This window comes from Plectropomus leopardus, chromosome 3, assembly GCF_026936395.1.
Source record: "Plectropomus leopardus strain MGB_pleo_1.0 chromosome 3, ASM2693639v1, whole genome shotgun sequence".
Taxonomy (NCBI): Eukaryota; Metazoa; Chordata; class Actinopteri; order Perciformes; family Serranidae; genus Plectropomus; species Plectropomus leopardus.
The window spans coordinates 463561-477949 of NC_142178.1; the positions used below are offsets into that span (position 1 = coordinate 463561).

Sequence of the window (14389 nt, forward strand, 5' to 3'; positions counted from 1 at the left end):
GTAGAAATGAAACAAGATGTTGCTCTGAAATTTAGCCTTCCTAACTTTCCATAGGAAGGAGAGCCTTTTCATCTGGATGGTGATGTGTGATGATAAAGATAGGTTCTCAGTGATAGTAAGTCCAAGGAACCTATAACTGTTCACCTGCTCCATCTCAGCTCCGCTGATGTAGACAGGGGTGTGTGTCTTTGCCTCTTTCTTTTAAAATCAACAATCAGCTCCTTGGTTTTACTGACGTTGAGCAGTAGGTTGTTCTCTGTGCGCCACTCTGCAAGATTGTTGATTTCCTCCCGGTATGAATTCTCATCGTTTTTTTGTAATACAATGAATGATGGTGGTGTCGTCCGCATACTTCGAAATAGAGTTCTCCTGATATCTGGGAGTGCAGTCATGGGTGTACAGTATGAACAGGAGGGGGCTGAGCACACAGTCCTGGAGGGCTCTGGTGTTGAGCACTAATGGTGGTGTGACTGCCAATTCGAACTCTCAGGGGTCTACATGTGAGGAAGTCCAGTATCCAGGTGCAGAGTGTTGTACTGAAGCCTTGTCTTGGATGCTGAGCTGAAGTAAAAAACAGCATCCTGATGTAGCTGTTTTTATTCTCCAAGTGAGTGAAGACTAAGTGAAGAGCAGTATGGCATCCTCTGTGGATCTGTTGGCTCTGAAAGCATACTGGGGAGGGTCCAGGCTGGCAGGGATGTTGTCTTTGATGTGCTGGAGAACTAGTTACTCAAAGCACTTCATCAGGATGGAGGTAAGGGGGTAGTCATTAACACTAGACACAGCAGACTTTTTAGGAACAGGGATGATGATGGCTGTCTTGAGGCAGGAGGGAACAGTCTCTTGTGAGAGTGAGATGTTAAAAATGTTCGTACACGTCCAGGAATGTTGTCGGGGCCGGCGGACTTGTTTATATTCACCTCTGCAGGAGTTTGCTCACATCTGCTGTGGTCACTAAGAGTGGCCAGTCCTCTGGAGGCAGAGTATACTTCACAGCCGAGTCCTTATTGAGGAGTTTAAAGCGAGCTTAAAATGTGTTCAGCTCATCTGGCAGCGTGGCCTCACATATGATGGGGGCACTCCTGCTTTGGTAGCCTGTGATATTTTGAATACCCTGCCACATATTTTTAGTGCTGTTGCTGTTGAGGTCTCTATCCAGTCTCTGCTGATGTCTCCTCTTAGCCTCCTTGGTGCCAGATCTCAGTTGTGCTCTGGCGATGATGTATTCCTCCTTGTCCCCTGACTGATGTTTGATTAAAATCACCAGCTACTATGAAGATTCTGGTTTAGAGAGATTTAATTTACCTATGGGCTCCACTGTTGCCAATTCAACATGCTGAACCAGCCGGAACACAAAACAACAACACCAATAAATCAAGGGTTGACAAGGGCCAACAATTTGGGACAAACTGCAGTGACTAGGGCACATGTAAAAAATGCTTTATACTGTATATCGCTTCATGAAACCGTCATCCAATTAGACAGAATGGTTCATATAAAGGAAATGTGCTGGTTCACTCAGTGGAGGATTTCAGTTTAACCTGACATCATTTTACAGACTGCAACCTACATATGGCTGTCTGGATTGCCCCACATTCCCGCTCTGATTCTCGCCCACTTACCCATTCCCAAAAGGAGGATAATGCCTTTTGCACCTGTCCAGATTTTCATGTGACCTAAAAGCTATAGTTTCTCTGAGGTCCTGTAGGTCATATGGATTAGAGATTTTCCACTAAAATACAATGTAGGGATGGAAAGTCGCAAAGTCGTTGGAGATGCATGTCCTTTATTGCCATCCGTTATCTGCATCCATGAGTATAGCACACAGCTGTTGCTGCTAAGAGTTCAGCTGTGGTAATAGTTCTAGTAACCTGTTTTTAAATCTGCCTGCTAAAGCTGCCCTTGTTTTTTGATTGTGATTGTTTTTCATGCATCACCTACAAATACTGACTTTCAGCAAAGGAAAGTCTTGTAGGCTATGCCTTTGCTGACAAAGATGGACAGTTTCCTGATGAGTTTAATTTTCAAAAACTCTAAATTACTAGGACTCTTCCTATTTTTTTGTAAAGTTAAAGTCTGCAAAAAACACAATCTCCTTAAATTTCATAAATCCAGGTTGGCAAAAAAAAAACAATAAAAAAACAAACAAACATCTGATTTGATTTGGTTAAAGCAACACCACTAAAGATTTTTTGCTAATGTTTTTTTTTATTATACTTCATAAAATGGACTAATTTTTAGGATGTGTTTCCATTTTAAGCTCTATATATGACATACCTGTTCCTGTGGCTTAAAGACTTTAAGACAAATCCCAAACCTGGCTTTATCACAAGTTTACATTTCTATTAAATTCCGCTAATTATTTTGCATATGCAAGGATCTCTCTGGTTGTGAGGTAAAATATATGGCAATAAATCTTCAAACAGAGCAGTCTGTTGTTGCAGAATATAAAATTAGATATTCATTAAAATTGTGGTGACTAAAAAAGACCTAGTCCAACAGCATAATCTCCAGGCACCTGAGGTATATGTACAATTCTCTTTACTTTCTAGTCAGGTCACCTGCTTCAACGTTATCAACCCCAAAAAATAACTGTTCATCATCAGCAGCATTGATTTGTCAGCATTGATTTGACTTTGTATGGCTCTACTTCACCTCCTACATATAGGTCACGTCACAAAAATTCTGATCTTGGGGCAACTCAATAGCTCACTTGGTAAAGCGGGTGCCACATGTACAAAGGCTATGTGCTCGCCACAGTGGCTAAAGGTTCAACTCTAACCCGTTGCCATTTGGTGCTGCATGTCATCCCGTCTCTACCCTTTTCATACTGACTGACAAAAAAGACCTACAAGTAATCTTTAGAGGGGACCTTTAAAGGGGCTTATTTTTGGGATCATACATGCTTTATTGTTCAAAAAACACATCATGTGTCTCATACTGCCCTCTGCTGCAGTACCTCTGTCTGAGCTTATGTCCCACCTCCCGAGAAGTCCAGTCAGCTCTGATTGGTCAGATGGCTCTTTCTATGCACATTCTAATCTATTTGCTACATTGTGACCAAGGAGACCTTTTACAAGAACAAAAATGCTACACGAAATAATAAAAAAAAAGGGAAAACCCCAAAACACAGAATACAGCCCCTTTAAAAAGAAGGTACATATCTTAAGCCAAACCATGATCTTGACCTCGTAATTTTGGCTCCTAACCTAACAAAACTTAAAGTGCAATGTAATGAAACTGATAATTTCACAACGTTTGGATATGCAGCTTCTGGCCCTCTGGTATGTGCAGTTTGCTCCATCTGAAGGATAATGGTAGTGATAATAAGCTGATAACATTCTAAAGGGTTTGCCAGGCAGGCATTCAGGTGTTGAACCAGCTAGTCTCAACTCATTAGAAAACAGGCAACCAAATCAGTGAGTTACAGAAACATGTTCCCAATCACACTAAGGGATATAAGATAACCTCACAGAGTTGGGGGGGCGGTCTATTAAATGGCTGACAGGGACCACAGTCATGTTTGTCATTTATCCTGCTTTATGCTCCTTCCAATTCGCTTGGATGTCTTCTGCATTGATCTGCAAAAACAATCAGAAGAAATGGAACGGTGATGACATGGCAGTCATCCATTGCTCTGTTAAAGATACCAAAAAGCATTCCAGATGAGGTCCATTCCCTTTTAAATCTCACCAGCAGCCAACATTGATCAAGCTCATCTTGGGTTATTCACAAAGAAAGAAAGAGGAATGGAGGAAATCCTTCCAACTGAGGAAGTGCTGGTGTAGGACCGCAAAAGACTAGTCTACTAAGAAAGATACTGTTTGGGACAAGCACTTGAAGTGAATAAGATCACTTCGACAACACTTCCACAGGCAGCTGCTCCATCCTTGGCTGCAGGACAGGTTGCAGTCTGCATTTCAAATGCAAAAAAAATAGCCCTCTTCAAGTGCACAGCTCTGTGTCAATGGGGCAGAGACTATGAAGGAGACAGTGACAAAGAGGCTCAATAACAAAAAAACTTTCAAATGCATTTATGAAATGCATTTTCTTAGGTAAATCTTTGTGTTTGTCACATTGCTTTAACAATCCCAACAAGACAAAAGTCCTGGATGACACGTAGAAAGAGTTTATGCGTTTATAGAGTAGTGGAATTATTTAATCGTTCCAGACTTTATATTTCCACTCTGCTTTCAAAACAGAGCTCCAAAAAAAGGCGACATCATTTTCAACACTAATCACAGACAGGTGCATTGTCTCTTAAATGCATTTTAATTGTGCTTTTTGTTTTTTCAGAGCTTATATCTGACAGTGTGGTTGATTTAACACTCTGATTCCATCACGTCAGCTCAGTGATGTGTGATGAAAACTGGAAATAAAAACCAAAGATTGTCATTTATGAGAAAAAATTTCCACACTGTTAACTGGCTTCTGTGATTATAAATTCAACATTCAGACAGGCATAATCACTCATTCATTATTTTTCCAGTCTTTAGTAGCAGAAAATGTCTTCATTTTAAGTGTTTTATGTGAGATTTTCAGAGTTGTTTCTTCATCATCCAACTAAATGGTAAAAAAAACGACTCACTCTATACTTACGTCATATTAATAATACTATTATTTTTTTAAATTATAGTTTTGGCCTACGTTTAGTGTTTGTAAATCATGTCCAGTGTTTCTACATTTTGTTGTTTGTCTTGTAAGATTTTGCACTCCAATACTGTTTTATTTCACGCTGATGAATATGACATGACTGTCTTGCTTACTACTTAGGTAATCTGCACTGCATACAGACTGAGTATGTAGTAGGTAGTATGTTAGTATGCTGCTATAAATACAGCCAGGAATCAAATTTGTTAATCCTAGGTTAGCATAGCCTCCCCTACTCTCACTGGCTGATGGGAACAAAACTGGCTTCATCCAAAATTCATCCCAGAGTAATTTGCACAACAAATTTTTGTACTATTCTCTAATCCATCTTTTGTGTACATACTATTCTATTACTTACTTATTATTATGTGTACATACCTTATTTCCTCTATGTACATACTTATTTTATTACTTATTTATTGTTATTTGTTATTGTTATTTTCTTTGTTACATTTCACTTTTCTTTTTTCATGCTGCTGTAACATTTGGAATTTCCCCCAATGGGGGATCAATAAAGGAATATTCTATTCTATTCTATTCTATTCTATGAGTGGCAAATAGCCTCCTCATTGCCTTCTTTAGTTGGACTGGTTAGGTTTAGGCAAGAGGAGTGGGATTGGTTAGGGTTAGGGTAAGAATGTCAGGGTGAGCCAATCAGAGGCAAAGTAAGGCAGGACATTTCTTCTATATTCCAAGATTCACACATTTGCAGCCAGGGATGATGGGAAATAGTAGTTACTAACTCCAGTTCCAACCAAAATCACCAGGTGCCAGAAAAAGAGACACACCAAAAAAAAAGGCTGAATGTGACATCAGAAGGTGACTTTTTTAATCGCATTTTTCTCCAAGAAAGGCAAGTAGTCTAGTTTAATATTGGGCAAATATTAGATAAAGTCACCCTTTTACTCATGGTAAAGAAAAAGGTGACAACTATGCTCAAATTGTTTAAAGTGTTCATACACTTTAAACAATTTGAGCATAGTTGTCACCAGTGTTGGGGGTAACGAGTTACAAAGTAACGAATTACTGTAACGATATTACTTTTTGGGGTAACGAAGTAAAGTAACGCATTACTCTAAAAATATCGGTAACTACACTACTGTACTAGACTACAGGAACGCGCTTTCCTGCGTTACCTAGGCCGTGTTTGCCTGTGCTGTGTCTGTCTGTTGAAGTGGCGCAGGAATTATGTGCGTGCTGCGGCTGCTGTCTGTGTGCGTGCGCGACGCGTGCTGCATAGAGAGGGGCAAGTGACGTTGCTGCCAGTACGAACAGGAGAGAGGGAAATGGAGACGGAGACTGGGGGGTTCGGCCAGTGGCGATATTCCCACTACTTTCAGTTTATAGCTCGAAAGGACAAAAATATTCGAGTGAAATGCACTCTATGCCCAGGCGACAGGCTCCTTTCAACTGCTGTCCTGTATCTACTCGGTAAATTAAGAAATGGGAAAGTAAAGTAATAAGTAGTGAAGTTACTTTTCAAATGCAGTAACTAGTAAAGTAATTTCATTACAATTTACAGAAGTAACTAGTATTAAGTAACTAATTACTTTTTTTGAGTAACTTCCCCAACACTGGTTGTCACCTTTTTCTTTCAGGTGTTGAACCAGCCAGTCTCAACTCATTAGAAAGCAGGCAGCCAAATCAGTGAGTTACAGAAACATGTTCCCAATCACACTAAGGGATATAAGATAACCTCACAGAGTTGGGGGGGCAGTCTATTAAATGGCTGACAGGGACCATGGTCATGTTTCAAGATTCAAGATTCAAGATTCAAAGTGTTTATTGTCATATGCACAGTATGGAAACATGTTCCCTGTACAATGAAATTCTTACTTTGCTGTCCACAGAATGCCTAACGTGTAGCAAATATAAAAGAAATATGAAATAGAAATTTACAAATTTACAATAGAAGAAATTTAGAAATTTACAATAGAAAGAACAGTGCAAATAAAACAGTACAGTGCAAATTCGAACAGCTGTGTTTGTCATTTATCCTGCTTTATGCTCCTTCCGATTTGCTTGGATGTCTTCTGCATTGATCTGCAAAAAAAGTTTTGTACTACATTTTTTTTATAACTACAGATACACTCGTCCTTATTGTAGGTTTTTTTTTATTTCATGTTATGAAAGGCAGATGCAGATAGTATATTATAAATTGTTTCCGATTTCACTGTTCGCAGTTTATACTAGGTACTTAGAAATGCAATGAATAAAGGCAGTCCCTGCCATCCTATGGCCACTAACAGTAGTTTAACATCAGTGAAGCATCTTAAGTCTCTTTAATTTTCTTTTAAGTATTTCTTCTTTTATTTTTATCTTTTACGTGGGACACCAATTAGAGGTCTTCACAAGTCTACCTATAGGACAGTACATTATGTAGACATGTCACATAAATCATGTGACCTACGTCATGTGACACACTTGTTAACTTATTGCTTGTTAACATAACTGAGGTTATCAGTCTGTGTACAATATGCTTCCAAACTCCTTGAAAAGTGTTGGATGGCTGAGTTCTTTAAATCAAGGCTTTTATTAAATCAAATGATTATTCATTTTTTTAAACTGCACGATAACTATATTATTGTATTTTATACCTGCCATATTCTCTCACTACCATACACACCCATGCATTAATGATGTTGAGTTGATGGCATACAAGCATGATGGACTGCTGGAAGAACTCAAAAGGTCTAATGGCAGTGCCAACGATGACAACATTGACAGTGTTAATCCTTGGGCTCCAAAGACAGGTAATGGTAACATAACTAAGGTGAAGCAGCAGTCCACCAGGCTAAGAATGTGTCCATGACTTCAACTTAAAAACACTGAAATTAGCCCCCCGATTTGTAAAATGTTACAAAAAATCATCAATAAGTTGCCCCTCAGATGGTGTTTTTCAAACAGCAGGGAAAGGTAAAGAATAAAGTATGGAGAAGAGAGCCCAAAGAGATGACCACTAGAGAGGAGGAGAAGGAGAAGAACAACAAATTAAAGCATATAGTCAATATGTTCTTAATCCAAGCTGTCATATATGGCAGCTTCATTAGCGGATTTACGTGTTTACATATTATCCTTTAGGTATCCTTCTTGCATCTGCTTGTGATGTTTCAGGGACCCACTGTTGTAAACATTGCTCCATCCCTAATAGTAATTAACAACACCACAGGATACCTTTAAATTAAGACAAAGGTGGCAATATTTTGTTCACAGAGCAAACAAAGGTTCTTACTTCATCCTATGTACCAGTACGTGTTTACTCCCACTGTGACATAAAACAGCAGCTTGGTCTGGGGCTGTACATTTTAAACTATGGTACTCAAATCCGATTTTTCCATAGTCACTTTTGACCATGTCAGATCAACCTATTGATTTGCATTTCTATCCTTTGTTTAGATGCCTGTGCCACACCAAACCACACCAAAGATGGAACTTCCCCCAGAAAGCACAAACACCTTCCCTCAAGCTGGTAGCAGTTACGTCTTGCCAACTGCAGCCAACCCCTAACAAAAAGTATGCAGCTGCTAAACCCAACATGCCCCCGCAAGCATCACTTTGGGTCGCTCAGGGATAGCATCTTAATTTCTGCTCATTCCATGTGAAGTGTCTTTTCAAAATAAACCTCCATGTTCATAGAAAACATAAGTTTTATCATCAAAACTACCTCAGGCTTAGGCACCAAAACTACTTGGTTAGGTTTGGAAAACAGATCATTGTTTGGGTTAAAATGTGCAAGTTTGTTACATGACTTAAGTGAGTAATTACATATTGTTAACTGAATAAAGCAGTTTAAAAAACTGTGATATTTCACTTGGGATATGGTTGGCAGTCTCCCTGGTCTCCTCTGTCTGCCCTGTCTCCTTGATCTTTAAACTAAGTCATCACCACAACTGGGTGTACATTGAAGTTTGTTAAAAGGCAACTAGTCTCAGACAGACACTGAAAGGGTGGCCACTAGCCAAGCTGCTATATTTGACAACATGGGGATGACAACAGGCTAAGCGTGCTCATAGCCATTTAAAGAGACACTATTATGTTCATTTTGGGATCATATTTGTATTTGGGGGGGTCTACTAGAATAGGTTTACATTCCTTAATGTTCAAAAAACACATCATGTGTCTCTTACTGCTGCAGCACCGCTGTCTGAAACAGTCTGTCTGAGCTTATGTCCCGCCTCCTGAAAAGCCCAGTCTTCTCTGATTGGTCGGCTGGCTCTCTCTATGCACATTCTATTCTGTTACATCGCGATGTCACCATGTTACAGGTGTAAACACTGAAACTCAAACGAGTTGTTTCAGGCAGCTTAGGAGCAGTGCCTTCTGAGGCAGAGAGAGCTCCCTTTGGCTTGGACTTTGGGCTTTATTACTTACTTTTTTACAAGAACAAAATTTCTATACAAAACAATAAAGAAAAGGTGAAAACCCCAAAAGCATGATAGGCAGAGAGCCGCCCTCACTCCTCTTCAGAGACTGTGGATGTTCACTCAGTCATTTATTGAGTCATTTTGCCTGACTGAGTTTGTTTATGCAAATTCATCAACAACACAGTAGACACAGACATGCCTTTGTTAGAGGGTCACTTACACAAGGACACCTGCTATATGTAATGCCATGTTAAATGTCCTACCTGTCCAAAGACGGAGTCCACGATGGGTCGCAGCTTTCTCCGGTCTCCCTCTTGAAGCCAGACATCTTCTGGCTCTCCCACAGGGGAAGACAGGCTCAAGGTCTTGGCCTTGGGCTTTGGAGGCCTCTTTATACTTGCTGAACTCCATCGCCGTAATGATTCAATCTTCTTCTTGATGGAACCCTTGAGAACCGTGAATGACAAGAACATGAAATGGGGAAAGTTGTTAGTCAAGAAAAAGCAAGAGAAAGATAACTGAGTGAGAGATGATTATTCAGGGAGCAGAGGTTATGAATGAATGAATAACTGAATGAATACAAAGTAAATAATGTGTCCCTCTTGGCCGGGCCTCAGAAGACAAACCCTGGATCACCACAGTTTATCACGTTGGCTCGTATCATGAGCACCACTGGCAGGATTTAGGACACCGCAAAGTCATATTTTGGCATGTACATCCACTGACCTTCTTTATTAACTTCCCCTCTGGAACCTCCACGGATGATACGCTTTTCACGTCAGTCATCTTTGCTGCCTAGCTTGCATTTACAGAGACATCCTCTTTCTCGCTGTCTCTCCTCTTGTCACGCTCTTGTCCACTCCTCCTCTTAATCTGTCTCTAGAGCGTCTGACACTGGTTGATAATCTGATGCACATCTCCCACTGTTGTCGCTCCTCCTTCTCTCATCCCTCTCTCTCCCTCTTTGATCTGTCCTCATGTATCCGCATCCATCACTCATGTTTTCATCTGTCAGCCTCTGTCCACCTCTCCTCTTGTTCTCTCTCCCTGTAAATATTGCTATGACACACACGTGTAACTTTATTCAGGTACACACATTTAGGCTCAAGGAAGTTCATTCAATACCAAAAGTGATGTGTCACTTGGACACACATCTTGGGTGTGTGGGTCAACCTCTAATCGGAAAGTCGGCGGTTTGATCCCCGGCTCCTCTGGGCAACATGTCAAAGCATCCACCTTTAGGTGGCACCTTGTACGGTGCCCTCTGTAATGTGAAAGCGCTTTGAGTGGTCGCAAAGACAAGAAATGTGCTATATAATTACAGTCCATTTACCATCTTGTCTTTTTGGAGCCTCACACGATTTTCTGTCCATGTATGTGACATCTCCAATAATCCTTTATTTACCCTCTCTGATCTCGTCTGTTCTGATGCTGATGTCAGCTCGTCCTAAATCCTCTGCGCTTTATAGTGCTTCCCATTGTATAGTACATTCACCATATTGGCTTGTGTAGTGCATGTACACAGGCCCACACACACAACACAGCACGTTCAGCATTCTGGAAAAAAATCCATTCCTAGAACATGTTCATTAAGGTGTATGAAGAATTTAAGACTACATAAAAAAATTGATTATGTAGAATGTCTAGCAAAAGAAAACAAAAAGAGGAGGGAAGGGTTCAGTGGTGCAAGAGCTGAAAGGTAGGCAGGCGGAATGGGATCTACTGAGGGTGCACTTAACTACACAGTAAGTAATAGATTAAATGATAATTAGCTGCTTTTGTTTAATGATCTTGTACTGTGCATAGTGGCTCACTGCTGCAAGCACCAATTTCTCACCAATTTACAGTTGAAGCACTTCTACAACTTGGTCTGGCAAAAAACCCTTGTGGTTGAAAAATCAGTATACTAAAAATAAGCAACTATATAATAAAATACTGGGTTCTAGATAAGAAAAAAACAAAGCTACAATCCTGTTTATATAAAAAAGTTGCAAAGATGTACATTTTATCATGAAACATAGTTTTTTTGGTAAATAGACCTTCACCTGTATCGCACTTTCTAAAAATATGACCACTAAAAGTGCTTTCACACTAGTCATATTCACACACCAGTGCTTGAGGCTACCATACAAGGTGCCACCTGCTACTCAGCTTTTAACCATTCATACACAATCTCACACACACCAATGGAACAACCATCATGAGCAATGTGGGGTTCAGTGTCTTGCCCAAGGATACTTCAATATGTTGACTGGAGGAGACGGGGATCAAACCACCAATCTCTGGATTAGCGGATGAACCGCTCTAACAGCTGAGCCACAGCTGACCCTCCTTAAGCAGAAATTGTCCAAGGAGTGCTTCACTGATGGCTTCGGAGACTCAATAAAGGAATTTGTCCCTACATCTTACATTGCTGCCTTAAACAGTTCTTGAAAATGGAACACCACAGATTCTGCAGCTGCCCTCTAAAAAACTTGGAGACCAGAATTTGTAGTGAGGAGAGCTTACCCTTTCTTAGTTCCAGGCTGTAGAGAAGGCAACTGGAGGCCAGGGTGCATGCAGGATTTGGTATCGATAAAGAGCTGGACACATAACTGCCTCTAAGCTTAAACAAGACAAAGACGAACCCTCTGCAACCATCCAAAAGCTTGATTACGGCCACACGCTACTCAGAGACACACAAGACATAATTGTCAGTATTTTTATTTACTTTGTTATAGTAATAGTATAGTATAGTATAGTATATAGTATATATAGTATAGTAATAATAATAATAATAATAGAAAATATTTTTTTATTGTTTTTTTATGTGCTGTTCACAGATATAGATGCAAATATGGGGCGCAAGTCAGAAGAAAGTATGAAAAGAAGGTGGTTTCAGAAGCATGAGGGCTTCTCCTGGATGTAAAATGGTCCTTGCAGAATACCAGGAATACGTGAGACCCTTGCATGATGGTATTCTCATATAGCATGTCATGGAAGTTGGATTTGCAAGATAAAGGTAATATTACTGTTTATTAAAAACATACGAAAAAAACTAAAAACTGCTAACGTGCATATCCCCTTCTAACAGAGTCAAAGATGATCAATGAACCTTCTGACATATTAATGAAATTTATTCCAGTTTAAACTTTCTACAGAAACACTGTTCAATATGAAACTGTTTGTAAGTAACAGATACAACGTTTTGTCATGCATGATACGTTGGGTTATGGGAGTGGAACCAATATACATGTAGATGTATGTATTTTATTATTGCAACAATCTGGAAAAATGACAATTACTCTCCAGAATATTCTCCAGAATAACCTCAAAGGTACTGCATGCTCAAAAAATATGCTAAAAGAGAAACTTGAGCATATTTCTGTAGAGAAACTGTGATGGCTTGTTGGAGGCTGTGTGCGACGTATGGTACATACTGGAACATGAGCTGTCTGGCCACTGCAATCATGTAGCGTGCGCTGTCAGTGGTTAGTGCGCTGACTTTATGTTCAGTTTACCACTGTCTGGCTACCTGCAGAAAGTGCAGGTCCACTGCAAACTATCCAGTGCAGTCTGCCTATGGCAAGGGGGAGGAGGGCTCTGTTCATCAGTTGTGTGCTTGGCCAGTAAGTGGTATTTGAGACTCAGTGTACTCCGGTGGTCACTCACTTCACATCGACAGCAAATGCAAATAACTTCTTGGTCATGAGAGAACCATCAAGCCAGGCTTTATAGCAGAACTTGTCATTTAAAAACCCCTTTCTTTCTGCATTTCTGCACACGGAGGTTAATTTCTGCTGACATCCATAACTTACCCACTTAACCTCTGCATCGCTTTCTGATTTCCCAAACTATGGGGTGGCCCAGGGGTTATAATGTACGTGCGTAATCGCACATCAAAAAATTAGTGTCTTTAACACATATATATATATGTATGTATATATATATATATATATATATACAGTAGGGGTGACTGTCCATCATTTGTAATTGTGCCTGATGGTGAGTCACTGACTGCTTTAATTCTCTGGTCAGCATCTGTCAGTTAAGTGCTGTAGCAGTGCATTAAAGCCTTTTAAAGCAATACTTTAATACTCTCTTTTGTTCTTTCCTTATCTCATCTGCACCAACTGTTTTCCACAGAGCTTTATATAACCTCTCAGGCTCTGTCCTCCTGCTCTTTGTCACTGGATTCTGCCTTTTTTGTAGCTGAGATTTTGTTTACCTCTTATCTTAACTGCATCTATATCATTATTTTTATGTCTCTTCAGAGATTCTATAAATGACACTGTTGAGACTGATGACACTTTTTATGGTTTGACTTTTTATGTTATTTTGCAGTGAAAGCAGGCGAATGTGGAAACAGATGATGAGTAGAAGAAGAGTGAAGAGAAAGAGAAGTTTATGAAGTATTTCTACATAAAACGAGCACTATGGATGGGTGAATGAGACAAAGGCAATTATGGCAATTCTCAATGGCCATGTGCAATTTCAGATTGATTGGATAACCCGTTAAATAGAGAAATGGATGCAGACAGACAGACAGATGCTTGGGCTGAGTTTTCTTCATTTTATAGTCGGATGTTGCTCTAAAGTGAAGTGAAAGTCATCGTGTTCACATGACTGTTCAGACTGAGGTTACAAAAAAATCTGATCTGTAACTGGTCGTTTTCACACCTGATGGTGGGAGATGGGAGAATGTGAAACTGCAACATTGTTGGAATTTAACTTGGTTTGGTTTGCATTCACACTGCACCTTGTCAAACAAACCAAGAGGAGTAAACATGAGGTTCTGCTGACAGATCATAATTGCTTCATTATTATGCTCACACATTATAAAAGACAAATCACAAAACTTCATAAACTCTGCATATATGTTCCACCACAGAAGAACTATAAAACAGTCATTTTTCAGCAGCTGCTGGAGGCTCTACAGAGACACACATCTGCATCACCTGCTGAGAGATTGTTAATCAGGTCATTACACGAAGGCTTCTGAGTGAGCTCTGCAGTGACACTGATGACAAAGAAGCCACTTAGACATTCCTGTCCTTTTGTTTTAATAAGCTTCACTTTTGAAAAACTTCACTCAGCAGAGGCATCTGCTGATCGCACCTGCACTGCTGCACTGCTGCGCTGCTGTGCGTGCACGTAGCGGCGGCGTTGGCCTTCCTCAGGAGATCACGGAAATATTTCATGATAAGCAGATGGATTTATTATTGATTCAGTTCATCATTTCTCCTATAATAAAGTCCTGTGGTTGGTTCGTTTTTATTCACACCACAAACGAACTGCACCAGCGTTCACTAGGAAGCGGATCGAGACTCCTATTTTCAGGCAGACCAGAGTTCTCTTGAACTGGTTACACTAAGATAAAAATTAGCAACACAATC

The 14389-nt window shown here is 40.0% G+C and overlaps 1 protein-coding gene across 2 annotated transcripts in view; it reads right to left on the reverse strand.

Moving 5' to 3' along the window:
• LOC121942384 (calcium-binding protein 2) overlaps nucleotides 1-9880 on the reverse strand; it is a 28587-nt gene extending 18707 nt beyond the window's left edge. For both annotated transcript variants that reach the window (XM_088075314.1, XM_042485572.2), the window contains exons 1-2: nucleotides 9741-9880; nucleotides 9278-9460 (exon numbers count right to left, since the gene is read on the reverse strand). In XM_088075314.1, the coding sequence (XP_087931440.1) occupies nucleotides 9278-9460; nucleotides 9741-9800 (243 nt within the window). In that variant the 5' untranslated portion in view covers nucleotides 9801-9880. The remainder of the gene's footprint in view (nucleotides 1-9277; nucleotides 9461-9740) is intronic.
• Nucleotides 9881-14389: the final 4509 nt, after the last annotated feature.